The sequence below is a fragment of the Miniopterus natalensis genome, chromosome 13 (genome assembly GCF_054644295.1).
Source record: "Miniopterus natalensis isolate mMinNat1 chromosome 13, mMinNat1.hap1, whole genome shotgun sequence".
Lineage (NCBI taxonomy): Eukaryota > Metazoa > Chordata > Mammalia > Chiroptera > Miniopteridae > Miniopterus > Miniopterus natalensis.
The window spans coordinates 54,578,157-54,603,672 of NC_142093.1; the positions used below are offsets into that span (position 1 = coordinate 54,578,157).

A 25,516-nucleotide genomic window follows, 5' to 3' on the forward strand; every position below is an offset into this window, starting at 1 on the left:
AGGCTCCACTGCACTTCCTCCTCCTCCTACATTTTGGAAGCCAGGCCCTTCCATTCTCTTACAAACTTATTTCCAAGTTCAAGTCAACAATTCTGTTTTCTAAGCCTTTGTTGAGCACTGCCCACAACACAGCACAGTGTTGGGCATTGCAGAGGCCGTTGAGGCCCAGTCCCTGCCCCTGAGGTTGACTATCCTGTGTGTGTTTGGGGGGGGGGGGGGGGGGGCAGAAATGAACATGTCTGCTTTATTTTTTTTAAAAAATATATCTTTATTGATTTCAGAGAGAGGAAGGGAGAGGGAGAGAGATAGAAACATCAATGATGAGAGAGTCATTGATCGGCTGCCTAGCCTGCAGCCCGGGCATGTGCCCTGACTGGGAATCGAACCGCAATCTCCTGGATCCTAGGCCGATGCTCAGCCGCTGAGCCATGCCTGGCTGGGTGAACATGTCTGCTTCTATACCCAGCAGAGTGTGGGGAGTGTTAAGGGTGAGGATAGCACCGGGAGGATGGGTTCTCAGCCAGTTCTGAGGACCAGAGGTGGCTTCCTGCGGCTGCTTAGTGAAATTCTGACTTGATAGGTTGGCTCTAGCCCAAGACTGTTTCTCCCCAGCTCCCAAGTCATGCCCATGCTGCCAGTTTAGGGACCACATGTGGCAGAACATTGCAGAGTTCTGTACTGGCGATGGGGAGCCTCATGTGGCTTGAAGGATAACTTTAGCCTTTTTAGTGTGTGCAGAAGGCACAGGTGGAAAGCAAGGGGGAAGCCTTGAACGTCAGGCTGGGAGTTTACAGCTGGCCAGAGGTGTTTGAGGGAGTGTGACGTGGCACCTGACTGGCACTGGCAAAGAGGGGCAAGAAGGGGTGCCTGTGAGAGAGGATTTTTTATTTTGTTAATCTTCACCCCAGGGTTTTTTCCTTTGATTTTTAGAGCGAGTGGAAGGGAGTTAGGGAGGGAGAGTGAGAGAGAAAGAAACATCCATGTGAGAGAGACACATCAATTGGTTGCCTCCTGCATGGGCCTCCACTGGGCCGGAGATTGAACCTGCAACCCAGGCATGTGCCCTTGACCAGGAATCAAAATCAAACCTGCCACCCTTCTGTGCTGGGGCCTACGCTCTAACCACTGAGCCACACTGGCCAGGGCAGGGGAGGATTTGTGGAAGAATTTATTGTCACTAGGTGGTTGAGAACAATGGAGAAGGAGGCACCAAGTTTGTAGCCTCCTTGGAAGGAGAGTCAGAGATGGTTAACCAAGGGCAGATGGAGGGAGGCTGGTGGCTGGAGGGAGGAGGCGGGCAGCTGCCAGCAGACATTGAGAGACTGGGTCTGGAGCTGCAGAGGGCACACAGCCAGAGCACAGACCCAACCACAGATATAGACAGGAACTGTTACCAGTTGGCTGAGGTAATTACACCGCCTGGGAAAAAGAATATGTTTTTGGGGGGCGAGGCTAAGCTTCCAGGAAATAGCCATCTGTGATGTAGAAACTAACAGCTAGCCTCAAAAAAGGGATAGCCTTAAATAGGTCAGTCCTTAATTTTTCCAAACCACAGGAGTCTAGAAATAACAACTAAGCCATTCATTTCCTCTTTTATCGGCCTTGACACATCTTGCAGGAACAGCCCAAAGTAGTAGATCCAACTGCATAGTTCACCTCGGGTTGAATGACATGTGGACATTCAGCCTATTTCCATATTATTGAAGCCTCCTAATGAGGGGAAGCCCTTAGGACAAGCCCTGGGCACAGCTTGTGTCTGGATCAGGAAGGGTCTGCAGGACTCCTTCATCCTTGAAAAGCAGTTTTTTGGTTGACTGCATTCATTTATGCTGCCATGAGCATTTGTGTTGATCCAAGGTGGTAAGAATGTTAGTTTCTCATTCTGAAAATGTTGCTGTATTTCAAGAGCAGTTACTTGAAAAGTCAACCCTGTGTTCTGAGGATTTTTTTTTCCATTCTAGGGAACCAACAATCCTATATTCTTAAGCAGTATTGCCTTCTTCCAAGACTCCCTCATCAATCAGATGACGCAAATCAAGCTTTCCGTGTATGACGTCAAAGACAGATCTCAGGGAACAGTTAAGTAGCTTGTGGTTCAGGGTTTTTCTTCCCTTTTTAAAGCTCTCTAGTTCATTTCAGTGAGAGATGAACATGCAGTTGGCTTCGTTACTGGCTCACAAATTGACATCCAATTGAATTTGTCTTTGGGAATTTCTTCCCGAGCATCTCTGTTGGGCTCCTGCAGTGAGGGTGAGAGGTGTTGTGGGCACCAGCCAGCCAGACTCCTGGGCCTAGACATTGAAGCAGAGGCAGAGCATCGGACTCACGCTGTCTCTCCGTCTTCTTCAGATGTATTTATTGGGCTCTGGAACATTTATTGTCAAGGATCTGCTGCAGGACAGGCATCATCGGTTGCATTTAACACTAAGGTTGGTATTTAATTGTGTTCTTTTGAAAGGAAATGGCGTTACAAGGTCCAGAGACTGATGGGGAAGGGCCCCCTTTCCTACCCCCTCCCAGAGGCTGGTCTTAGCAGGGAGTGGTTGTCCACTGAAGCAAAAGCAGACCTCAGCCTATCAGAGGCCTATTGGGGATGGTTGTGTGTGGCATCCGTAGGAAACATGAGCATAGTTAGACTCAGACCTGAAGGAAAACCTAGACACATATCTAATAAATCAGATATGTTTGTAGTGTCTGCCTCCTCTCCAAGAGTGTCAGCTCCCAGAGGGCAGGGGTTTCTGTCTGTTTTACTTCATTGCTGTATCCTAAGCATGTAGAACAGTGCTTAGGGCTCAGTAAATACCTGTGGGGGGGGATCCCCCACTGTGTCCCTGGAAGAATGATGAAAGATGTCAAGATGGCAACTCTTCCCAAATTCATTTTAGGGGCAACTCTCACCCAAACCCTGACTTGGTGTTCTTGATTTCAAAATAATGTGAAAATTAAGAAAATAGTCCAAAATAAAGAAAGTTTTGACAAAGAGGATTAATTCTCTGCTAGATGGTGCACTATTCTGTAGCTGTGGTTATGGGTGTTGCAGGCATTGGACAGGGTGAGAGCCCTGCAGATGACCTTGGTGTGTGTGGAGCATCTGACTGGGGACAGAGGAAGAGTCGGGGCAAACGAAGGGGGTTGGGTGGGGGAAGGGCTCTCAGAGAAGAATATCCAGGTAAGTGATATGCAGAGTAATCCTGGTGGATTAGAGTTACATCTGAGAAGTGAGCATAACCCTTTTTTACCGAAGCTGAAGGTGACTGTTGGGATAGTGTAGGGAAAGGACTTCCGGGCGTGAGGACACTGAGAAAGAGTCACAAAGGCAATGGGCAGTAGCAGTGACCACATGAAGATGATTGCTGGCTAAGTCAAACGTCTTACATAAAAGCCTGGGCGTCGCTGGACGAGTCAGATGTGCCCAGGCAGCCGCACCCCTTTGAGCAATCTTAGGGATAAAGCTGACTGGTTGGAGTGGCATCACCTGCATCGTATCAGGATTCAGAGGCTTTCAGATACCGTGGGTGACTTCAGCTGACTTGGGGTCCAGGCCTAGGCCTTGAGGCAAATCAGAGCTTGAAGACAGGTCGGAAGGAGCAGGAAGGGGTTTCAGTGCCAGAAGATTCTCTCCAGACCTGATTTTGAGATGCGTCCCCATCACTGTCTGGGGCAGGGGTCAGCCCAGGGGAGCAAGCATTGGCTCCTCCCCTCGGCATCACCGAGCATGCTCACACTTCCCTGTGGAGCTTTGTCCACTCCTCCACGTCCCCTGGTGTCCTGTCTGCTTCCCTGGAGTCTGGGCACTCAGTGATTGCTGCCTGACTGACCAGCCAACCAAATCATGGCACGCCCCCAACCCCCGGTGACTCAGGTGGCTGAGCTTTTCGCAGAAAATGGATCACAGTCATGACACCACTTCCCAAAGTGCGTTGCTTGTTGCAGGTCTGCAGAGAGTGACCGCGTGGGTAACATCACGGTTATCGGGTGGCAGATGGAGGAGAAGTCAGACCAACGGCCTCCAGTGACCCGGTCCCTGGACACCGTCAATGGGAGGGTGAGCTGACTCCTCCTGCCCCTCCATTGGAAGGAGTGGGCACCTGTCCAGATGGGCTTTGCCTCCACAGCCAGGGAAGGGACAGGCAGGGCCTGCTGCTGATGCCACCGCCTCAGGACCTACCAGTCCCCCAGGCGCTTCTAAAGTGGAGAGAAGGGGGTCCCCTCAGGCTCTGCTGCCCTGGAGCCTGCCTCTGTGGGGCTGTTCTGGTCGCCTCTCGGAGTGGGGAGTGGTGGGGGAGCCTGGCCAAGGGGCTGCAGTCAGGAGGGAGGGGTGGCTGGTGGGGTGCTGAATGATACCCAGATTGTCTCTGACATTTTGTTAGTACCTTTCTCTCCCAGACACTTAGGTGCCCACTGTTGCCTCATGCACACACATTTCAAGTCTGCACACCCTCTGCAGCCTCTCACACCCCCACTAGGGTCCATCTCCCCATCCTCTTCCTCTCCCACCCTTTCCTTACCGTTCACACTCCCTCATGTTCATATATACTCTAAGCTCTCAGACTAGAATTCTGATTTAAGAGCCCAAGAGCTGGTAAGTATCATTGCTTTAAAATACAGAGATAGCTCATTTTACCTCAGATAAGCCCAGAACATCAGCTATGGAAATATTTCTGGGTGTCATTTTCCCCTCCCTTAAAGTTTACACATCAAAACACTGAAATACAAGGTGAAGTGACATAGTCAGAAGACACACATTTCTGGGAAGTTGTGCGTGGGACACACTCAGTATGCCAGGTGGAAAGTTAATCTGTGTGTGGCCTACGTGACATATTTATTGTAGGGCTGATGGTGGCATTCATCTTAAGAGCTGATTTATGATGTCTGGCAGCCACCACCTCTTTTGAGTGCTCTGGACTCATCTGAGCCTCATGGTTTCTTGTGCTTTTCTGTATGTGTCACTAGATGGTCCTGCCCGTGGATGAGAGTTTGACCGAAGCACTGGGAATCCGATCCAAATATGCTTCGCTGCGCAAAGACACATTGCTGAAATCGGGTAAACAGCTTCCTCCGTCGGTGCTCTTGCCTCTCTCGGCAGTGTCTCCTTGGGCCCGTGGTCACCCTTTCCAGCCCACCCGCTGTCATCGTCATGGCCCTGCACCCCCATTGTCCCTTCTCTGCTGCACTCTTTTTGCCAACGTATAAGGAATTGGTAATACTCCAAGGGAGGGCTTCCTTCTTCGCCTCGCTCTTTCTTGTCTTGCGTTGGGTTTAGTGACTGCCAGCCTGCCTGCCACAGCCCTTGTGCTTGGGAATCAATTATACATCCTGGGACAAGAGTATTACCTGTCTCAGGGAAGAGCATTCAGGCTCAGTCACCTGGTGGGTTTTTGGTTTAAATGTTTAATTCCCTTGAGATGAACAGTAAGAAGATGGAGAGTGTCAGCACCATTTTGGGCCTGGGAAGGGGGACCTGGCACAGGTCTGCAGCCTGCTCACACAGCCTCTGTCTCTCCACCACCCCTCAGTTTTCGGTGGTGCCATCTGCCGCATGTACCGGTTCCCCACCACCGATGGCAACCACCTGCGGATCCTGGAGCAGATGGCAGAGAGCGTGCTCTCCCTGCACGTGCCCCGGCAGTTCGTGAAGCTGCTGCTGGAAGAAGATGCGGCCAGGTGAGGCCAAGTGGAGCAGGAACCACCCATCCTGCCCGCATCTTGTGTCTTCTGGAAAGCTCTTAGATGTGTGTGGTGGACAGAGCACTGGACCCAGGCAGGCCAGATGAAAAACCCAGCCTCCGCCCCTTGCCTGTTCTGTGGCCTGGGCTTCCAAAGCTTCCATTTGCTCCTCTGCATCCTGGGGTTTCTGTGAGAAGACTTCACAAGATAATGTGCCTGGAGCACCATATGTGTGCCCAGCACTCAGCACCTGCTACTTTCCCTCTACTTTCACTGTGCATTTGACCTCAGAAAGTTAAAAATAGCTGGTAATTCTTTGGTTATGGCTGCCTAGGTCAGCAGTTTCCTTGCGCAGGGTCACTGTGATAAGGGCTCTAGAGGGTGAGTAGGACCCATGGGAGCATCCTTCCAGCCCAGGATGGATATCATTGGTCCCAAGGCAGGGACAAGCCTGGGGGGTGGTTCAGGTACTGTAAGTTGCATCTCCCATCCGCCTTTTACTGTCATTCCTGCTCTGTGTCATGAAATGATGTTAATCACAGACACAGTATAACAGAAGCATGAAAGAAAACAATGTAGCCAGAATCCTACTGCTTTAATAAAGCTGTTTCATTTTAAACTTTTATCTTGAAAAATTCAAACTTAAAAATGGCAAGAAATGAAAAGAGCTGCTTTCTCTCTATTCATACATATTTTATATGTATTTTAATTTAAAAAATTTTCCTTTCAGCTTTTCCATATTTCTGTCTGTGTACATATAGCTACCACGTATCTTCATTTTTCGTATCATTTCTAGTTAGGGCATAATTTCCCACTGTTTGCACTAGGTATATATATGTACTTATATGCACTCTAATTTTAAAGACTTTGTTCACCTAGGCATTTTGCTTTTGAGGTTTGTGTTGTTTTCCACGCCAGCCATGTGTTGGGCACTGTGCTCAGTGTGAGGCTTCTTGGTGAGCTAGACCCCCTGGGAGGCAGTCACTAACAGAACTGGGGCCACACACACAGCCCCAGATGTGTCAGCAGAAAGTGAAAGGGGGCTGTGAGGAGGAGGTGGTCCAAGCAGACTTCTGAGAGATAATGACATTAAACTGAGGCCGGAAGTATAAACAAGAGCCACATGAAACACAGGCAGAGACATCCAGAGGGGGCCACAGTGGCAGGCAGCTGGGCCTCATGCACGTGAACTGAGCTGAGGCCAAGGCCAGTGGGCCTCAGTAAGTGAGGACATTGCTCTCCCCAAAATCCCCACAGCCTGCCTGCACTAGTGCCCTTTTATGGTAATTTTTAAAAAATCCTTACCCAAGGATATGTTTTTATTGATTTGAGAGAGAGAGGAAGGGAGAGAGAGAAACATCGATTGGTTGCCTCCTGGATGCGCCCCGATGGGGGATTGAATCCACGACCTTTTGATGTATGGGGCGACGCTCCAACAAACAGCCACACCAGCCAGGGCTACGTTAATTTTGCTAATTTAGTAACTACAGTTTTTTTAACATCAGACAATTTAGTAGATTCCTGAAAACTTTTGTAATATTAGCCTCTTTTTTCCCTCAAAGGAAAACGTGCATAGCATAAAAAGCCAAATAGTGCCAAAGGCTGTTAACAACTTAAGCCTCAGGGCCCTCAACTTTTTATCCCAGAAACAACCACTTTGATCCGTTTTAGTGTTGACTGCTGTATTTCTAAATATATGTGTAGGATACTTTTAATCAATTTCAGGGATTAGCTTCTGATTTCCTATAAAATGAGGATTTTAGGTCTTTTATACTTTTCCACTCCTTAGGTTTCTAAAATGGTTGTCCTTTTTTAAAAAAAAAATCCATCTTATGTTTTGTTCTTTTTCTGGAGATAACAAGTCATAGCAGTTACTTACAGGCCTCCAGACCCTTGTGTCTGGGAGGGTTACATATTCTGTTCTGCTCAGACCCAGTGGGCTGCAGCTGAAGCCTTCACCTGTGTGGTTTCTGATAGGAGCCAGTTGTCAAGGCCAGGGCGGAGCCACTGCTCTCTACTCCTCCACTTAGTTTGCTTCAAACATTTGACTAAATTTCTGTAAAAAGCTTCTCTGTGCATTTGCTCTGGGGTCGGGGGTCTGCCTCCTGTGCAGCCCTTCCTCCTGGAGGGTCTGTCACTCCCTGCTGCTCAGCCTTAGACTCCTGCTAGGTGGGCCTTTCCTGGCATTAAAATGCTTCATGTACACCTTGCTCTGGATGGTACGGACCCCTGGGCCTCTCCAGGAAAGTGAGCCCGCTACAAGTCCTGACCTGTGTGTCTTGTTTGCAGAGTGTGTGAACTGGAGGAGCTGGGGGAGCTGTCTCCTTGCTGGGAGAGCCTCCGGCGCCAGATTGTCACTCAGTACCAGACCATCATCCTCACGTACCAGGAGAACCTGACCGACCTGCATCAGTACAAAGGTGGGCGCCAGGTCTCTTCTACATCAGGCACACACGCTCTCCTTTTCCCCACCTGGGATCTGGAACCCAAGGGCACTCAGAGAGTCTCACTGAGAGACATTCTAATGATTTTTAAAAATAGATTCTCATGGAGGTGTGAATTCTTTAAAGTTGAGATTTTTCAGATCTTAATTTCAGATCTTAATTAAACCTCTGAATTGCATTGAAAATTCCTTCCAAGGTGTCATCTGCCAAAACAACCACTGTGGGGTGAGATTTAGGAGCAAGAGACCAAATCACAGGCTGTCGGCTCCTGTTACTTCTTCTTGGTTTAATATCAGTGAAATGCCCAAGGGACGTAGGCTGTTTGCCTCAGACAAGCAGTGCTCTACATTTCCCATTTGAAGTAGTCGGCGCATTTGCATCGAGCGTGTAGACTGAGTGGAACTCTCTGTTCGAAGGCTCCAAAGGCAGGATGAAGCCCGGACCCCTCCCCTTGAAAGATGCCATTTGGTTTTCAGAACACACTCAGGGAAGGGTTAGAAAGGCGGTTCTTAACTTACTCCCTTTTTATTCCACATTGAATGATTTTCTTTTTGGCTTTTCATTTATTCTCTATCTTTAGATTCTTCCCTCCTTCCTGTCTTCATAATGAAATTTCAGGGTTGAAAGAAAATCACACACTTAATGTCCTTTTGGCACAGAACGTATGAACATGTCCATGAACTCTGCTGAGGAGAAGCCAAATATGGGACTGATAGTGATGCTGGTGCCTGGGTTTGCTTTGAATGCAGAGTAGATCTCAGTGTATTTCTAAGAGAAATGGCAGCATTTGCTTGAAGGAACTCAGGTACCTACCCATGCTGGGTGCCTGTTACCTGGGAAAGTGTGACACCCATGCAGCCTGGAGTTTTCTAGAGCAGAGCTTCTCAAATGTCAGTGTGTTCACATCCCCAGTCTGTTGATAGCAGATTCTGCAGTTCCAGCAGCTTCTGGGCTGCCGATGCCCAGACCACCCTGTAAGTACCCAGGGAACAACCTCTTGTGACGAAATGCAGAACAGATGGTTCATGGTGTGTTTGTGTACTGGCAGAATACGTATTCCTTTTTTCACTGGCACAGCGTTTATTTCTTCTACCCTCTGCTTGTCAGCATAGTTTGTAATCCTTTTATTTTCTAGGCATGGAGTTCCTCATTAGTTACAGGCTCTGACTATAGAAATAAGACTGCAGATACCCAGCCTCCTCGACCACAGCGTACATGAGGGAACCTGTTTAAGTGTGTGTTCCAGGGGCCCAGAATTAATGCTGTCCAGCATCTGTTCATCCTGATAGACCCAAGTAATGAGCAGATGTTTTCATCACTTTTCAGAACTGAGGCGTGTTGCTCTAGTCAAACCAATTTCTTAGGTCTCGGATGATGGCGGTCTCTAGAGTTGAAGCAAGCAGCTCCTGGCATGGGCCCATTGCTTTTTATAGCTGCTGACATCGTGTTGCCCAGAATCTCCTCCTTGTGTCAGGCCTGTCTGTTAAGAGCTGAGTCGTAGGTGGGCAGGCATCGTCACCATCGCCTTCTGAAGCTGCCTCCCTGGCTGCATTCCCTACCTGAGCACCCAGAACCATTCAAGCTGCCCGCCCTCCAGTGTTCCACCCACCCACTCTCTGGAAGTGAAATGTGCTCATAGGCAGCTCAGAATTGCCTGGGCCGCAACCAACACATGCCTACCTGCTTTTTGAGCAGCATCCCCCAAATACCCCTTTTCTACTTGCCATTAATGAGCGCAGGGTACATGTTGATGCTCTTTGTTTTTGAATGTTCCGTTTCTTAGGTCCCTCGTTTAAAGCAAGCAGTTTGAAAGCAGATAAAAAATTGGAATTTGTTCCCACAAATTTGCACATACAAAGGATGAGAGTTCAAGACGATGGAGGATCAGGTAACTTTTTCTGCCCCTCTTGTGGACTCCCATTTCACTTCTGTTCTCCCCGGGCCCTCGGTCCCCTGTGCTGCCCCCCCCACCTGCCCCAGCCTTACCTGTGTGTCCTGCTTCGCAGCTCGGATACAAAACACATCACAGGACCTTTGTAAGGTTTTCATTAAAGAACACAAACCCGTTCCTCTCACTTTTCCTCTGTCCAGCTACTTTGCATTTCCATGGCAGAAAGCTGCCTTTCAGTCATCCTTCTGAAGGAGAGATGCTGCGTGTTGCCTCCAGCCCTGTGTGGCTCTACCCTGGGGTGTATAAGGGCCCTTGGACAGCCCAGGCTTTGGGACTAAGGAAACTGCAGGCTGGTTGGACCTGGGTGGAGGGTCAGGCCCCAGAGCTGTGTGCATATCCCTGTAGCTGGCTCGTCCACAGGCCCAAGCCCAGAGTAACGGAGGAGAGCTTTCTGTCATTCAGATCAGAGCTACGACATCGTCACCATTGGGGCGCCAGCTGCACACTGCCAAGGTTTTAAGTCAGGAGGCCTCCGCAAAAAGCTGCACAAATTTGAAGAGACCAAGAAACAGTAAGTTCTTGGAGGTATTCATGGGCCTTGCACAGCTGTCTCATGCTTCCTAGGTTAAAAAAAAATCAGGATATGACCACAAAAGCATCCAGCCATTCATTCTGCTTTTGCGTGGTGAGAGGCTGCCTTAGGGACCCTGTGCTGCTCTGTATGTGTGCGACTGAGCTAGGTGGGGAGGAGGCCATCTGGTCAGTAGTCTGGAACCCTGCAAACTGAATCACCTTGAAAGCGGTGCTTGTGGCAGCTGCCCTGTGGACTGCTGGCTCTGCTGCCTTTGAGAGTCCCTGCTCAGTCTATTGGACGTCCCAAAGTGTGCAGCCTGGGAGAGACCTTTCCTTTCCTAATGGATGCCGTGGAGAAACATTCCCAGTTGTAAAAAGGCTCGAGGGGCTGCATGGGTCTGCTGTGCTGAGCAGGAATCTGTCAGGCTGCAGGTGGGGAAGGGCGGTGCAGAGCGCACAATGAGGTGGGCCCATGCTTGGTGCCTGGATGCGTTAGGGAGAGGAGTGAGGGGAGAGCTGGCCTCAGTGTGGGGCTGTGTGCTGGTGAGCAGGGGTGTGGGGCTGACAGATCTAGGCCTGGAGCGAGCAGTGCCGTGTTTGGGAACAAGCACATAGGGTCCTGTGGAACTGGGTAATGGGGAGAGACCTGTGAGTCCCAGCTAGTGTGTTGGACACGTGGGAGGTGATCTTCCAGAGTGTCATCTGTCAAGATTTAAATAGATCAAGGGATGTGAGTGTAAGAAGTGGGGGTGGTAAGTGTAGATGGTGCTGTGAGATCCTTGAACCATGAAATAGAGCATGAAGGTCTCAGGTTTGGGGAGGATGGTTATGATGTGAGAATGTTTAGGCTGAAAGGAAAGATGGAAGCAAGTGAGGTAGATAGAGGAGAACATGGATGGAGTAGGTTCTGGAGAAGGCGGCAAGAGTCACAGCCAGGCAATGAGTCCAGGGACGTGAGAAGAAGCTGACGTTGCAGACAGGTTTTCAAGGTGGGAAGCAGCAAGGTGGAGGTTTGGTGGAATAACCTATGTGGAATGTGGAGTTAGAGGGTTACGCTTGTAACTGGGAATGAAATGGTTTGTGGGAGGGTAAAGCAAAGGCCCAGGGAATGTAATGTCAAGAGAATCCCACAGGGTGGTCAGGTGGAGAGCATTAGCAGGTGCTGGAGCCATGAGGCCCTTGCCTGGCCCTGTGCTGCCGTGGCCGGGAGTCAGGACATGGCTGGAGAAAACTGACCTTGGACTGGACCAGGGATGGTTGAAAGGTCAGGTGCAGTGGTCAGTCAGTGGGCTGAGGGGGTCAGGGATGCAGCTAGGAGTGTCACTGACCATATTGCTGAGGCTGGAGGCCGGAGCAGGTGGGCGGAAGAGAGAACTGTAAGAAGTCATCGTTCAGATGTGCACAGGTTGCCCTGAGCCAAGGAACTCCTGGAGATGGGAGACGGAGGAACAGGGGAAGGCCTGGTTAGGAAGGGGAGTTTCAGCCTAGGGTGAGGAACATCCTCTGGAAGGCCCCCAGACAGCCTGCTCCACCTGATTCATCCCCACCAAGGGTTCCTCAGCCCAGATGAGCCAGGGGACTGGGCCCGCCTGCAGATTCACTGACTCTAGAGTCTCTCTGGACATTGTGACAGTCCGAGGCTCCTGTCCTCATGACAGCTCTGCACAGCCAGCAGAGGTCCTGTCTGACACACATTGCATGTGGCTGTGTGGAGTGTGCGCATGCGATTTGAGGGTGGCACAGGGCCCTGGAGGGAAACCCCAGTGAGGAGGGGTGCCCCCGCTGTCCTTGTCCCAGGAAGGTCAGCATGCTGATTTCTGATCGCTTTCAGTGTTAACTTCAGGACTTCTTATCCCCAAAATGCCTTTGTGGTGTTTTTCAAATATGTAATATGATTTTTTATTTAATGTCCTACTAATGCTGGTAGGAAAGGTTTTCCTCGTTGGAACTTTCCTTTAAATGCAGGTGCACCGTGCCTACCAGTGGACGTTTCCCTGGGTGCGAACACGGGTCCGACGTGGCTTCATGAATGAGCACATGGGCTCATAAGTTAGATGTCCTTCAACTAATAAAGTCAAGGGTTTTGACAAAAGATAACCTGGCTTTTAAATTTTTTGTTTTACATTTGGTGTTTGCTAACAAATGCTAATACTTCATTTTGGTTCTTTTCTTTAGCAGTTTTGAGGAGTGTTGGTGAGTTTTCTGTCTGTGGAGAGTGTCTGTCTGGGTCTTGCTCTCATGCAGAGAAAGCCTGTGCTGTCCCTTCCCCCAGTGCTGTCCCCTCCCCCGAGAGGTGCTTCACCCCTGGTGCCAGTGTGGGCTCTGAGTTAAGGCCTGGTACACAGTTCCCTTCCAACTGCAACCTTCTTGGATAATGAATAGCCAGTCCAGTCTACTGCATTGTTTTTAAAATCCCACCGCCCTTTGTTGCTGTGCTCACTCCGAGAGCAGGCCTGGTGCTGATTCTACCAGGAGGACTCTAGCCCAAGCTGGCACGTCTGGTGCTGGGATTTCACGTCCACCCACTGGTGCAGCTGGGAATCTCTCCGGCTCTATTATAAGAATCTTGGGGCTTAGCCCTATCACCTCTTGGGGGAATGAAGCCAGCTTACATTTTCATGATACTTAATAGTTTATGCATATTTTTAAAACACTGTTACTAGTGTCAGTTTTACCAAGAATTACATTAACAAGTGACTTTTTCTTCCAAAGAGTTAGATGGCAGCCAGAAACCATTGTGTCTGCCGCCTGGGGTTCCCCCTGCTGCCACAGGACCCCAGTCATGCCCAGAATGCTTGCCCCAGCCAGAACAGGGGCTTTTCAGTGACTCTTCTTTGGGTGACAGGCCCCAGAGGCACCGCAACCCTTTGCAATTGCTGCTCTCTTGGAGCTGGTGAGGCTTGGGCTGTGGCTGGGCCCTGTCTGAGACATCAGGGTCTGCTGGACATCTGGCAGCAGGAAGTCCTGAGGGACACTCCTCCCAGGCTGAGGCCTCTCCAGCTTTCCTGAATTTAGGACTAGGCAGCTGGGCACACGTGCACATGATCACCCTGAACAGCAGCTCTTTGCAGAAGGCCCAGCTTACTATTATTAGGGCGTGGCCTGTAAGGACAGGGTGAATGGGCATGGTGCTTTTCCTAGGCGCAGGGGAGGGTATGTGTGTGTTGAAGTGTATATAGTCAGGTACATATGTGAATATCTGCATGCAGCACACATTACATGTGTGCTCTAAATATGAGGGCCTGGGAGGAATAAGTGTTTTTTAATTCTATTTTGAGATTGTGTTTTTAAGACTGAATTGTGTAAAGTGGCAGCTATTCATTTGGAAGAGTGATTGCAGATTGGAAGGTTTTTGTGTGCACCTTGAGCTGTGGGATGGCTCTGGTCAGACCACGCAGGCTGGAGCTCAGTCTGCTGCATGGGCTTCTGGCAGATCCATCACTTCGTTGTGGTGTGTGGGCTTGTGGTGTGGCTTCCTCCTGGGGTGCTTTGGGTTTTGCTTTTTGCATGTTCAACCCATATTTCGTCCAGGGAAGGGGCAGGGCAGTTTCATGGTGACTTGCCTTTGGGTTACTCTAAAAAGAGCTCATCGGGAAGGTTCCCAGAACTGCCCAAATCACCCGCATCTCCAGAGAAAGTGATGGAGGGTGTAGCTCTCCACCATCTCTCTCTTCCCCCAAACTCAAAGAGCAGCTCTGAGGGAACCAGCCAGGGCCCCTCATTCCACAAAGAATGGGACACCCACCCCAGTCAGAACCCACAACTTCAAATTGTGGGGAGACCTCTTCATTGGCCTCTGATCCTTCCCCTCCCTGCTTTCTTCGGCTTCTACACATGGTCTGAAAAATCAATTTGTAGTATTGGGTTAATTTTGGATCTTAGCTGAGAGACCTCCATCTTCCTCTAGAAGGACCGACCAAGCCAGCCAGGCCCCACACAGCTGGGGATGTTGAGCTGGTTCTCCAGAGGCTGGTATTTATTTGTGCTGGGCAATGGCTGGGCTGTAGCTTTGACCTCAGATCCCAAGATATGCACGCTGCTTGGTGGCAGGGGAGGCGGGGAAGGAGGAAGAAGCAGGTTTCCAAAAGCTCCCAGGTTTGGCAAGAGAGGATTTGAGGCATCTAGGCCTGGTCTCTGGCTTGGCACATTCTCTGCCTCCTCATCTGGTGGAATGTTGTTTTTCAAAGTAGGGAAGTCCTGGAGCAGGGGGAGGGAAGAAAGCCCTGTTTTCTGAGGATTTGCTGGGGTCAGACACTGGAGGGAGCAGAACTGTGGATGTATGCACAAGAGGTTTCAAGTCCCAGTTGGCCAAATGAAAAAACGTAGGATCCTTTTGGCAAAGTCCAGTACCCACGGAAGTCTCACTTTACTGTGATAAACTGACCCCTCTGCCATCAGCAGACACTGTGTCTCCACTTAAGTCCTGCTTAGAATTGGACAGGTGAGGTTTTTAGGTGGAAGACTATGAGCATTTGGGTAATTTCTGGATTTAATATCTGCACACAAGGACCATGCACATGGTACAAATACAGATACAGACAAATATAGATAGAAGATTAATGTATGTTAATATTTCAAGCTTCTACCATATAGACAGAAAGGATCTCCTGAGATTTACTTTTCTGCATCAACAGCTCCCCAGCCCAGGAAAATGTCCCTGAGTAACAGTGCTTTATTTTGTGTCAGTTGTGGGCTGAGTGGGGAGGGTGCTGCCAGCCTCATCTATCCGAGAACCCCTTAGGATCTTCTCTTATCCTCTCTAGTACTTCATCCAGCTGCCAGTCCATTATCTACATACCACAGGACGTCATCAGAGCCAAGGAGATCATTGCCCAGATCAATACCCTGAAAACCCAAGTGAGTTACTATGCAGAGCGGCTCTCGAGGGCAGCCAAGGACAGGTCTGCCACTGGCCTCGAAAGGACACTCGCCATCTTGGCAGACAAGGTAGGAGGAGCAGCCCTGCTGCATGTGGGAGGGCCTCCCTTGGGTGTGTGTCATAGTGTGCTCAAAGCCATTTACACAGAAGGTGACATTGGGATGATCTTGAAGATCTAGCCTCAGATCCAGTTCCCTCAAGGCCCAGGGGGTTTGGTGATCTGCCCATGGTCACAGGCCTGGATGGGCCAGGCCAAGGACAGAGCCAAGGGTTGTGCTACCAGCTGCTATTTCATGCAGGGGTGTCTCCCAGCAAGTCTGGGGATGTCGTCGTTAAGGCTGGGACAGTTCCATGCTTTCTTAGTAACCTCAGCACATTTCCCCCACCATTCAATTGTCCTTGGAGTTAAAAAGAGAGTGGGTTATTATACAGACACAATATAAGAACAGTTTATTTTATTGGCTTATATGTGATCAGTAAGTCAGCCTTTAATTAACAGCAATTTAATCCTGATTTAAAATATATAAATATATGTCTACCCTGGGATGTGGGTACATCATATCCTTTTGGTGGGTGATGCTTTTTCATATTACTTACCTCTATCGCTCGCATGCACACACAGACTCTGATCACACTTCCCAGTCAACTGCTGTGCTGGGGGAGGTGCTATTCCTGAACAGCACACAGTACATCCTTCCCACATGTCACCCACAAAAAGATTGGGAGCTGGCGGTCAGGTCCATTGGAAAAAGAAAGCTGTCAGAGTAACATGATGAGCGCAGAGCCCCTGATGCATACAGAGTCCCCCGAGCCAGGGCGACTGGGCCAGAAACCTTCTGCCCAGGCCCCAGGCTCCAGGTGTCAGATCCAGAAAGATACAGCTTCAGTGACTGAGCCAGAGTAAGGCTGACCCCTAGAATCAGAGGGGACAGCCTGACCTCTTTGAAGGCTGGGGCTCTGGGCTCTCTAGGCCCTTCCTTGAGGCATATCATGCTCAGAGGCAGGCAGGGGTCAAAGGCTGTCAGGTTTCTCAGCCTCCTCCTAGTCTCTCATGTCCTCCTCTCTCCTGGTGGGAAATCCTGGCTAAGATTCCGACAGTGGGTCCCAAGGCAGTCTTTAGGCTCGGCATCCTGTGGGTGGCAGCCCTCAAGGTTTGCACTGTGGAGGGGGTGGAGGAGTGCTGGACTCAGGCAGTCCTGCGCTCTCAGAGAGGACAGGCTTGACAGTCCCTGGCCTGCGACTCAGTGGTCGGGTGTGTGTGCGCCTGCAGACCCGGCAGTTGGTCACCGTCTGCGACTGTAAGCTGCTGGCCAACTCCATCCACGGGCTGAATGCGGCACGGCCCGACTACATTGCCTCCAAGGCCTCCCCCACCTCGACTGAGGAGGAGCAGGTGATGCTCAGGAATGACCAAGACACCCTCATGGCCAGATGGACGGGCAGGAACAGCCGGTCATCTTTGCAGGTGGACTGGCATGAGGAGGAGTGGGTGAGTCTGCTGCTCATTGCCCTCGCCATACTGCTGAACTTGGGCTGGAAACGCACTTCTCACTAGCCTCTCTCTCAGAGGGGCGTTTGCAGACAAGCTCTGAGTCTCCTTCCAGATGGCTGCTGGGCCATGTGATTTAGGGAAGGAGACAGTAGTTTACCACCTGTGTCCATCTGAGGAGCAGAGCTGCTGTGGGCTGGCTGTTCTCTGGCCTTGCTGTAAGGGGTAGTTTTCTCTCCCTGACACCGTATCGCATTGTCCTCACAGAGTCCTCACAGTGCCTCAGAGCAGATCTGTGTCTCCTGAGGGAGGGGTCATAGCATAGCACTGGTTTTGTCATGTGTTAGGGCTGTTTAGAAGCACAGTTGTGAGTTACTAGGCAATCTCTGCTCCAGCCCTGATTGGGCATCCTATTCCCCTTGGCCCTCCCTTGCCTCCTCCCCACCACCCCATCTGAAGTGATCAGCATTTTCTATCTTCTTCAGTCCAAAAGATACCTCAGTCTCCTCTGGTATGATGCAGGAGATCTGCAGTGGAGCAAGGAGGGGTCACACTGGCTCACTAGGTTCTGTGGCCCTTCTGTTAGCACTGAGAGGTACTGGGAAGCCCTGTCTGGCCTCCCAGTGGGGGATGGTTTGGTTTGTGTTCTGTTCTGTCTTTCCCATCGGAGAGCTGACCCAAATGAGCTCTTTTGCTTTGGAAGGAGAAAGTGTGGCTGAACGTTGACAAGAGCCTGGAGTGCATCATCCAGCGGGTAGACAAGCTGCTCCAGAAGGAGCGCCTGCATGAGGGCTGTGAGGATGTCTTCCCCTGCTCGGGCAGTGGCACCAGCAAGAAAGGTAACCTGAATGGCCACGCCTACTGGATCAGACCGGAGGACCCCTTCTGTGATGCCCCTTCCTCATCACACCCCACCATCGTGCCCTCTGCTGCATGCCATCCTCACCTGACCACACGTGCGTATGCATCCACGCTTCCTATCACTCTTCCTCTGCCTTGTGCCACATCTGTCTGTGTCTGACTCCGTGTCTTCTTCTCCCATGCAGACTGCAGGAAGGGCTGTCGGGCAGAGTGGGGCACTGCAGTGCATGGAGCAGCGGGCAGTGAGGGCAGAGGCGCTTGTAGGCTTCACGCCCACAGAGCCCATGTGTGCATCTGTGTGTCTCGCTAAGGCAGGCTCTCAGGGCCCTCTGGGGTCACACTGCCACAGCAGTCAGGGTTGGGCTCCTGGCACTTCTGGTTTATAAGCCAGTCTGAGAACCTGAAGGAGGCCTAACTCATATGCCTTTCCTATGGGGCTGTTTATTGCACTAGGAACTGGTAGAGTCAAGGACAGATCGATGGTGCAGAGACACAGCTGGAGGAGAGCTGTTAGCACAGGCCGGCTGTCAGTGGTTGGGTGCGCTCACCCAGCGGAGGCACGTTGCCTTGGGATGTGTTGGTAATTCAGTCTGGTGGTTGCATCTGTTCCTGTGCCTCTGGGAGCTGAATTAACTTCCTCTGTTGTTACCACCTCCAGGATGGGGCTCTGAGTGGATGGTAGGACATTGGCAACAAGCAACACTCCAGGAAGAGTCTTCTGTCTGTGGGGACACAGAGCATAACCAGACGCTCAGCCTCGCTTATAGCCTTAAGGCTGGAGATACGGCTTCTTGTCCCTGTAGCTCAGGGCCTCCCACCTTTTCCTGTAAGAGCTAGAGACAGTTTGGGCCCAGCAGCCAGGACCAGGCCGCAGACCGAGCTTCTGTTTCCTCTTTGCTCTCCTTTGAGGCTATTTAGCCATAGGAAGTAAGGCCCAGATGTGCCCGGGTTAGGCTTCCTACAGTGAGGACTTTTAATTTCTGAATTGGGCAACTTTCATTGGAGGCAGAATCATTCTCCTTTATTTAGAGCCTCTTGATGAGTCTTCCTCTGTTGTAAGGTGCCCTCACCTTCTTCTACCTGCAGTCTGTCTCCAGGGCACTGCTTCACTGGAGCCTGTTCACCAGTGTTCATGTCCTTCACTCTTCCATCTGGGAGGGATTATAGTTCTGCTCATGGAGCATCTCCGTCTCTCTTTGTGTTCCCATTTTTTAATGTAAATTGTGTTTCTTTCACAATTTCCTAAAAGTTCATTGCTCATTTCTCTTTAATATTGTCTTGCTTGTACTTTAAAATTTTTCTGCAGATATAAACGTAATTTATTGGATTTTGTAAAATGCAGGAGATACTTTATTTAATCAGATAGACTGTTATCGCCATAACTTAAATGCCGTAATTTTTTTCTAGACACATCCTGTGTTGTTCAAATACAGACAAATTTAAATGCAGTTTTAAAGTTATTTAAATGAGCATTTGTTTATGACTTGTAATATTTAGAGTTTGACTTGTAATTGTGTGTGATGATGGGATATGAAGCATACACTGAGAGAGTGTGACTGCTGCCCAGTACTCACAGAAATGCGTGGACCTATGCCACTGAGTTAACTGCCCATGACCCTTAACCCAGAACCTAGTGCATCACCAGGATGCTGTTCAGACCTCAGCAGGAGCAGGAGGATCAGAAGGAACCAGGCTGTGAACCATGTATTTTACTCAGCCTCTTGTCCTTGGGGCCAGGACTGGGCCCTGGCATGACTTTTGAGACCATTTGGCATTGCTGGGGCAGGCATTTGGCCTAATGAGCAGGTTGTGTTCACACCTGCATATTTATTACATACAGACAGCTCCCTGCCTCTTTGAAAGGCATCGTTACTTTTTGTTCCAATTCTCTGCCCATCCTGGGTCCTTGTTTTCTTTTACCAAGGAGCTGCATGCCTCTTAGCTCACTGTCCTGCAGAGCTGGTCAGAGCCTTGCCTGGCAGGTGGGGAGCACTCAGGCCAAGGCTCCTCGGGACCCACTGGAGGCCCCATAGGCCTCTCCCTCTCTTCCCATTTTTCCCACAAGTGCTGCCCCAGGATTTGTGGCTTCCATTACCTTCAGTGTACACACCTCCTGCTCTCCTCATCCCTGAAGAATCATTCAAACCAGGACCAGGTTGTCCTTAAGCTGAGGTCTGTGGGTTGCACCCACATTTGTGTGCCCTGAGATTATGTGCTAAAGTATGGTCATGAAATCTCAAGGAACTCCTTGACCTAAGAAACAAGCAACTGGTCCAGGAGTACCCCAGGGAACCACTCCCTCTCCTCTTTGATTGAGAGATTTTACCCAGCCAGGTTTAACCCCGATGCCTTCTCAGGAGTGGTCCTGATCCAGCTGTCTGGATTACGACACAAGGTCATAAAACAGACTCGCAGGCCTTCCTCTTCATTCAGGCCCTGGGTCTCCGAGAAGGCAGAAATCAGGGCCTGGGGTCATTCTCATCAGTCAGACAGATGTTTAAAAGTTGCTGTTCTGCATCTCCACACCAGGATCACTCTATGTTAAGTAGGTGGGCTCTATCAACGAGGTTGAAGTCTGTAGCTCACAGAGGCCTGTGATTTTGCTCTATTTCTATCCCCTTTGCCAGGAGAAAAAAAATCATCACCAAAAATGAGGAGAAGGGAAGGATCCCTCACCACCCACTTTTGGACAGTTTCACAGGTTGTGAAAGTCTCCATATAGCCAGTCCTGGCTATTCTTGGAGATCTGAAACTACCTATTTCAGTATCTTGAAGGCATTCTTTGAGCTAAAAAGTTTAGACAGAAAAATAAAATAAGCTTTTATTCCAAATGATCCCTTTTCAAACTTGTTTTCTTTTAGGTGGCACACCCAGTTAACAGGAAACTTAGAGTTTTTAAGGGAAATGTGAAATTGAAATGAGTACTTCCTAGTGTGACTCAAGTATGGGTGAAACCGAATTAAAATTGGTATTCTTTGAGGGACCTGGAAGGTCATTCAAATTCCAGACACCCCCTAATCATAGAGTTTTATACTTGGTGTACATTTTAAAGCGTGGCATAGATATTTCTGGTGTATGGGCTTCATCCCTGGATCCTGCCTCTGGATCTCAACGGGCAGTCTGCAGCCCAGGTTTCGCCAGTCAGCAGGGCAGTGGCTCTGCGGTGGGACCTCTGCTAACTGACTGGTCAGTCTCTCTGATTGCAAGTTTGCTTCCAGATGTTGTGAATCAACATGAGCTCCATCACATACAATGTCACAGACGTGGGCACGTCATCACATTGTAGTACATAAGCGTGCTCACCCTGAAGAGCATTCTATGTTGACGTCTTAGCAACATGAATGTTTATGCCTGTGAATCAGGCTGTGTTTACCACCAAGGGGCTCGCTGCCTGGGAGCAGGTGGAGCACGTGCGTTTACTTGTTGGGGAAGAGGCAGGCCGCCCTACTCTTCTCTGTTCAGGTTAGCCACCTCGCGGCAAGTGTGGAAGCAGTTGCTGCAGGTGTTGAGTTGTTGGTGCTTGAACTGTGTGCTGCTCCCTAATCATCCATGTTGCCCTCCGTTTCTGTGCAGATTGCAGCCCCCCTCCTGAAGAATCCAGCCCAGGTACGTGGTTTCTGCTCGAGGTGTCTGCAGATGTCTCTCTAATACTCAGCTAGCGCTTATAGCTGTGTTAGCAGAGTGCCTTCTGTTCCCAGAGTTACAAAATTGTTTTAGGAGGTGTTCATTGTGAGGCATGTAGCAACTTTTCTGAGGCTTGGTGAGGGATCAGTTGGGCTGGGGACTGTGGCCTGAAGCAGGCCACCACATGCATCTTCCCTCCTCCCCTCCTCAAAGCCTTCTTAGATGATGAATGCCCGTGAGTGCATTGGGCTTCCTGAAGCAGGTGGCCTGACTAAGAGAGAAGGGCACACATTTGTAAAGGAAACCTTTGATTTCACCTGAACTTAGGAGCGTCACATGGGGAGTGGTTGGAGAACAGGTAGCCGCCCCAGTGTTGTGACCTTCGTGATCACACAGCACCCTTTTTTCTGAGTCTGGATGCAGCTTTAGATGCCAGGCATGACTGCTGAGGGCTTCTGCTGGAGTGAGCACTGGAGATGGGGCTTCTGCTGCATTTGCATGTAGAGATCATGCAAATGCGTTTACAGCTCCTGTTCTGGGGTCGGCAAACTGCAGCTCTGAGCCAAGTCCTGCCAGGCAACCTGCTCTTGTAAATGTTTTCCTGGAAACCAGTGGTGCCCACATGCTCACATACGGCCTCTGGCTGCTTTCCCAGGGCAGCGTCAGAGTCCAGTTGCAGGGGAGACCCTGTGGTCTTCAGAGCCTAAAATACTGTCCAGCTCTTGACAGGAAAAGTGCTGACCCTGCTCTAGTTCCTACTGAGTTTCCTGGATGTGACCTGTCCCCAGAGTGAGCATGAGACCCTGAATAATGTGTCATTTTCCTACACTCTAAACAGCTGCATGATCGTCTGATGGTCACACATTCCTGACTGCATATAAATAGGAGCTTGCAGGATACCTGCTCTATATCCAAAGGGCAGCAAACCAGCAATGGTGGGATTTACCAGACTTCCTCTCAGCTCACACAGTACCATGGTTCCAGCTCAGCTCACTGGGCAACTGCTGGCTGCACCCCCAGCACCCCATCAACCTTACTCATCAGTGGGCTGATCTGACTGTGTTTATCATACCCCCTGTTTGCGTTCAGCCCCTTTACAGTTTCTTTTTCCCAAAAACGTCAGTGTGGGGTCTCCCACCCCAGTCCCCTGGACCCTCAGGGCCACCGAGGCCGTGGTAGATACACAGGTAGTTATTTAGTTCCTTGTCTCCGCTGTCGCTCCTGCCTCACCTCCATGGCCAGTCTGTGCCTTCATGCTGAGCTGATTTTCCCCCGGAGCCTGAGGTGGTGAAGTTCGGGACCACACCCAGCAGTCAGGACCAGGAGAGGGGTGGCAGCATCATGAGCCTGTCCCTTAGCAGCTCAGGGTTCTTCTCTACACACTGTCCTGAAGTTTACAGAACTTAATGGGATGACTAGTGGGTTCCTGGGCAGGCAGCATACAGACTGCGCCTGACTTGTGGGATTCTCCCGGCTCGTGTCAGCTGTGTCCTTTCCTGAGCACTGGGGGCTTGTCCAAAATTGATGTCAAATGGACTAAAATGGTCCCCGTCCAGGAATCCCTTTGGCTTTTCCTGCAGAACCTTATTGAGTCTGGATTCACACACACACACTCTCTTTCTCTCTTTCTCTCTCAGTCTCCCTCCCTCCCTCCTTCCCCTGTTAATGGGGGGAAAAATGCAAAAGTATGGTCCATGGGTTGGCTACCAGTCAGCGAATGTTACAGGTTAGCAACTAGGTAAGGAGCTGCCCCTGGAGTGAGTCGGCTGCATCACGAGGGCACCTGTTGGTCGCTGCTGTTTTCTTTCATAGCAAGACTTTCTTGATGAAGGAAGCAGAGCCTATAACCCTTCTCCAACCCTCACATCCCAGATACCTTGACTTAACTACAGGTCCTGGGTAGACATCTCCTTACTGTCCCTGAAATTCACTTTGCTTGGAAGTTTTAAATTTTAGCTTCTCCTCACAGTGATCCAAAACGTATAACCCCAGCCCCTACTCTGAGGCTCCCAATGTCCATTTAGAGTAAGTCAGATGCGTGTGCAGGTGGCAGGTCCTCCCGTGTGTCTTCCTCAGCCCTGCTGAGCCTTGTCTCCTCACCTGTGTCCATGACCCCGGCTGTGGATTGAGTGAGGAGATGGCTGTAAGTGAAGTGCTCAGCGGGCAGTGCGAGTGCGCAGGCCTTGGGGGCTCAGGATGGGCCCTCATTCTGGTCCGCATCCCCTCCTCCAGGACATGGGCTTTCCAACCATGCTTTCTATACTCCAGTTTTGTCGGGTGTTTTTTTAAATAAGGGAGCAAAACTGAGTCATTCGTCTGTGGATCTTTTTGAAGAAGTAGGCAAAGTCAAAAACTGCTATGTGGGGAGGGTTTTCCTAGATAGGATCACTGATACATTTTGAGCATTTTCAGGTTAAAATGAGCATAATTGGCATGTTAATTGCATATGTATATGCATGTTAAGTGGGAAAGAAAGTAAAATGGGCAACATTTGCTCTAAGAGCACTTCTTTGTGAATAGTCTTTATGATGCCCACCTTCTCCCAAACTATTTGGCCACTAAAACTTGGTTGCCATTGGCTTTTTTCAATAGTTGCTGAATATAATTGACTTGTATTCAACAGAGTTCTTCAAAGAAACAAAAACGTGGTCTCTGGGACTTTTAGAGGAGGAAAGAGACCTGGATATTATTTAGTATAGGACACTCTCATTATACAAAGGGCCTACATGGCTGAGAGGTCCCAGGGGCCTGCCCACAGCCCACCCTGCTCAGTGGCAGCGGGCCCGGGACACACATTTTCCACTAAAGTGTTCTTTGTCACCATGATTTATTGACTAAGACCTTCCTGCTGTAGACTTTCTAAATTTAAGCCAGCTTTTTTCCATTACACATATAAAATCTGTTCACATACACTGGGCCTGCATATATAGTGAGGTCATTGCCAAATTTTGAATAGCTACATATACTTCAAAAATCCACGTTCACCAAGCACTAATTATAGGGGAGTCCTTCTACAGATTTTAGGCATTTCTCTAATTTGTTTTTCGAAGTAGTGCTAAACACACAGTCTGAGAGAGCAGAGCCAGGTCTTCCTTCTTGCTGTTTGTCTGAGATGGAGCTTACATTCTGCAGGTGCACTGCTCACATGGCCCCAGGCCTTCCCAGAGTGTGGTGGCATTTGTAGGCACCCTGTGGCTGACACCCTCACCCTCAGCAGCATACACTGCCCAGGCTTCACCCCACCGCCCCTGCTGCATTTGGTGTGGTGGGCACACCCAGTGCTGGTGATCGAATGCCTATTCCTGGGTTTGGTGACCTGCTAAAAATATAACTGATGAGGGCAATGTCTTCTCCCTTTTAAATGTCTTCTAAATAAGAAAGGAAAAAAGAACCAAAGCCAATAATACCTTTCACGCTGTTTTTCTCCCCTGAGGTTCTATTTTTAAAAAGTTGTTTTGGCACAGGGTCAAAGCTTCCTTATATTCCTAAAAAAATCCTAACTCAAAGTAGATGGCAACTGGGCGGGAAGGTCGGGATAGGGAAATGAGTGAGTGCAGAAGGAAGGGACATTTTGAGAGCTGAGAACACAGGAAGCCGTGTGGGACAGTCTCTTCCAGATGTGCAGAGGGAGAATTTAGCATAGCTGCACAAAGGCTAGACCAGGATGGGTTGTCCTTTGCTCTAGAATGACAAGCCTGCCTTAATACCCGAGTCAAGAAGCAAGGTCACAGGTCACTTTTCTGGGTGCTCTTATCCCCGGGTGGAGGACTTGTGGTGCTGTTGAAGGGGCTTGGCCTTGGCAGAGAATAATTTTCTCCCTTAGTTATGACTTGCAGGGTTTTCTCTTGCTGTTTTTCTCAAAAAGAATAGTCTTGAGATTTACGTGTCGAGCCCCATAGGTTCGGGAGACCGGCATGTGTCAGGGTCCCCGAGGAGGACTGACATTGCAGTTTATGGGAAAGCTTCAGGCTGGAGGGTTAGTCACCAGATCATATCTGGGAAGATCTCGGCCCCATTTGGGGCCAGAGCGTGGGCAAGGCAGTGAAAAGGTGCAGAGGGGTGTGAGGGGGAGGGCAGCGCTGGTGGGG

At 49.9% G+C, this 25,516-nt stretch overlaps 1 protein-coding gene across 3 annotated transcripts in view; it reads left to right on the forward strand.

Annotated features, from left to right (window-relative positions):
- INPP4A (inositol polyphosphate-4-phosphatase type I A) overlaps positions 1-25,516 on the forward strand; it is a 117,807-nt gene that overhangs the window by 67,878 nt on the left and 24,413 nt on the right. The window contains exons 6-17 of one of the 3 annotated variants that reach the window (XM_087823707.1): positions 1,962-2,078; positions 2,350-2,429; positions 3,934-4,045; positions 4,954-5,044; positions 5,517-5,664; positions 7,957-8,087; positions 9,895-9,999; positions 10,465-10,573; positions 15,339-15,522; positions 16,725-16,943; positions 17,647-17,899; positions 21,378-21,410. In XM_087823707.1, the coding sequence (XP_087679833.1) occupies positions 1,962-2,078; positions 2,350-2,429; positions 3,934-4,045; positions 4,954-5,044; positions 5,517-5,664; positions 7,957-8,087; positions 9,895-9,999; positions 10,465-10,573; positions 15,339-15,522; positions 16,725-16,943; positions 17,647-17,899; positions 21,378-21,410 (1,582 nt within the window). The remainder of the gene's footprint in view (positions 1-1,961; positions 2,079-2,349; positions 2,430-3,933; positions 4,046-4,953; positions 5,045-5,516; positions 5,665-7,956; positions 8,088-9,894; positions 10,000-10,464; positions 10,574-15,338; positions 15,523-16,724; positions 16,944-17,646; positions 17,900-21,377; positions 21,411-25,516) is intronic. The other 2 variants (XM_087823710.1, XM_087823708.1) reach the window with 2 other exon arrangements.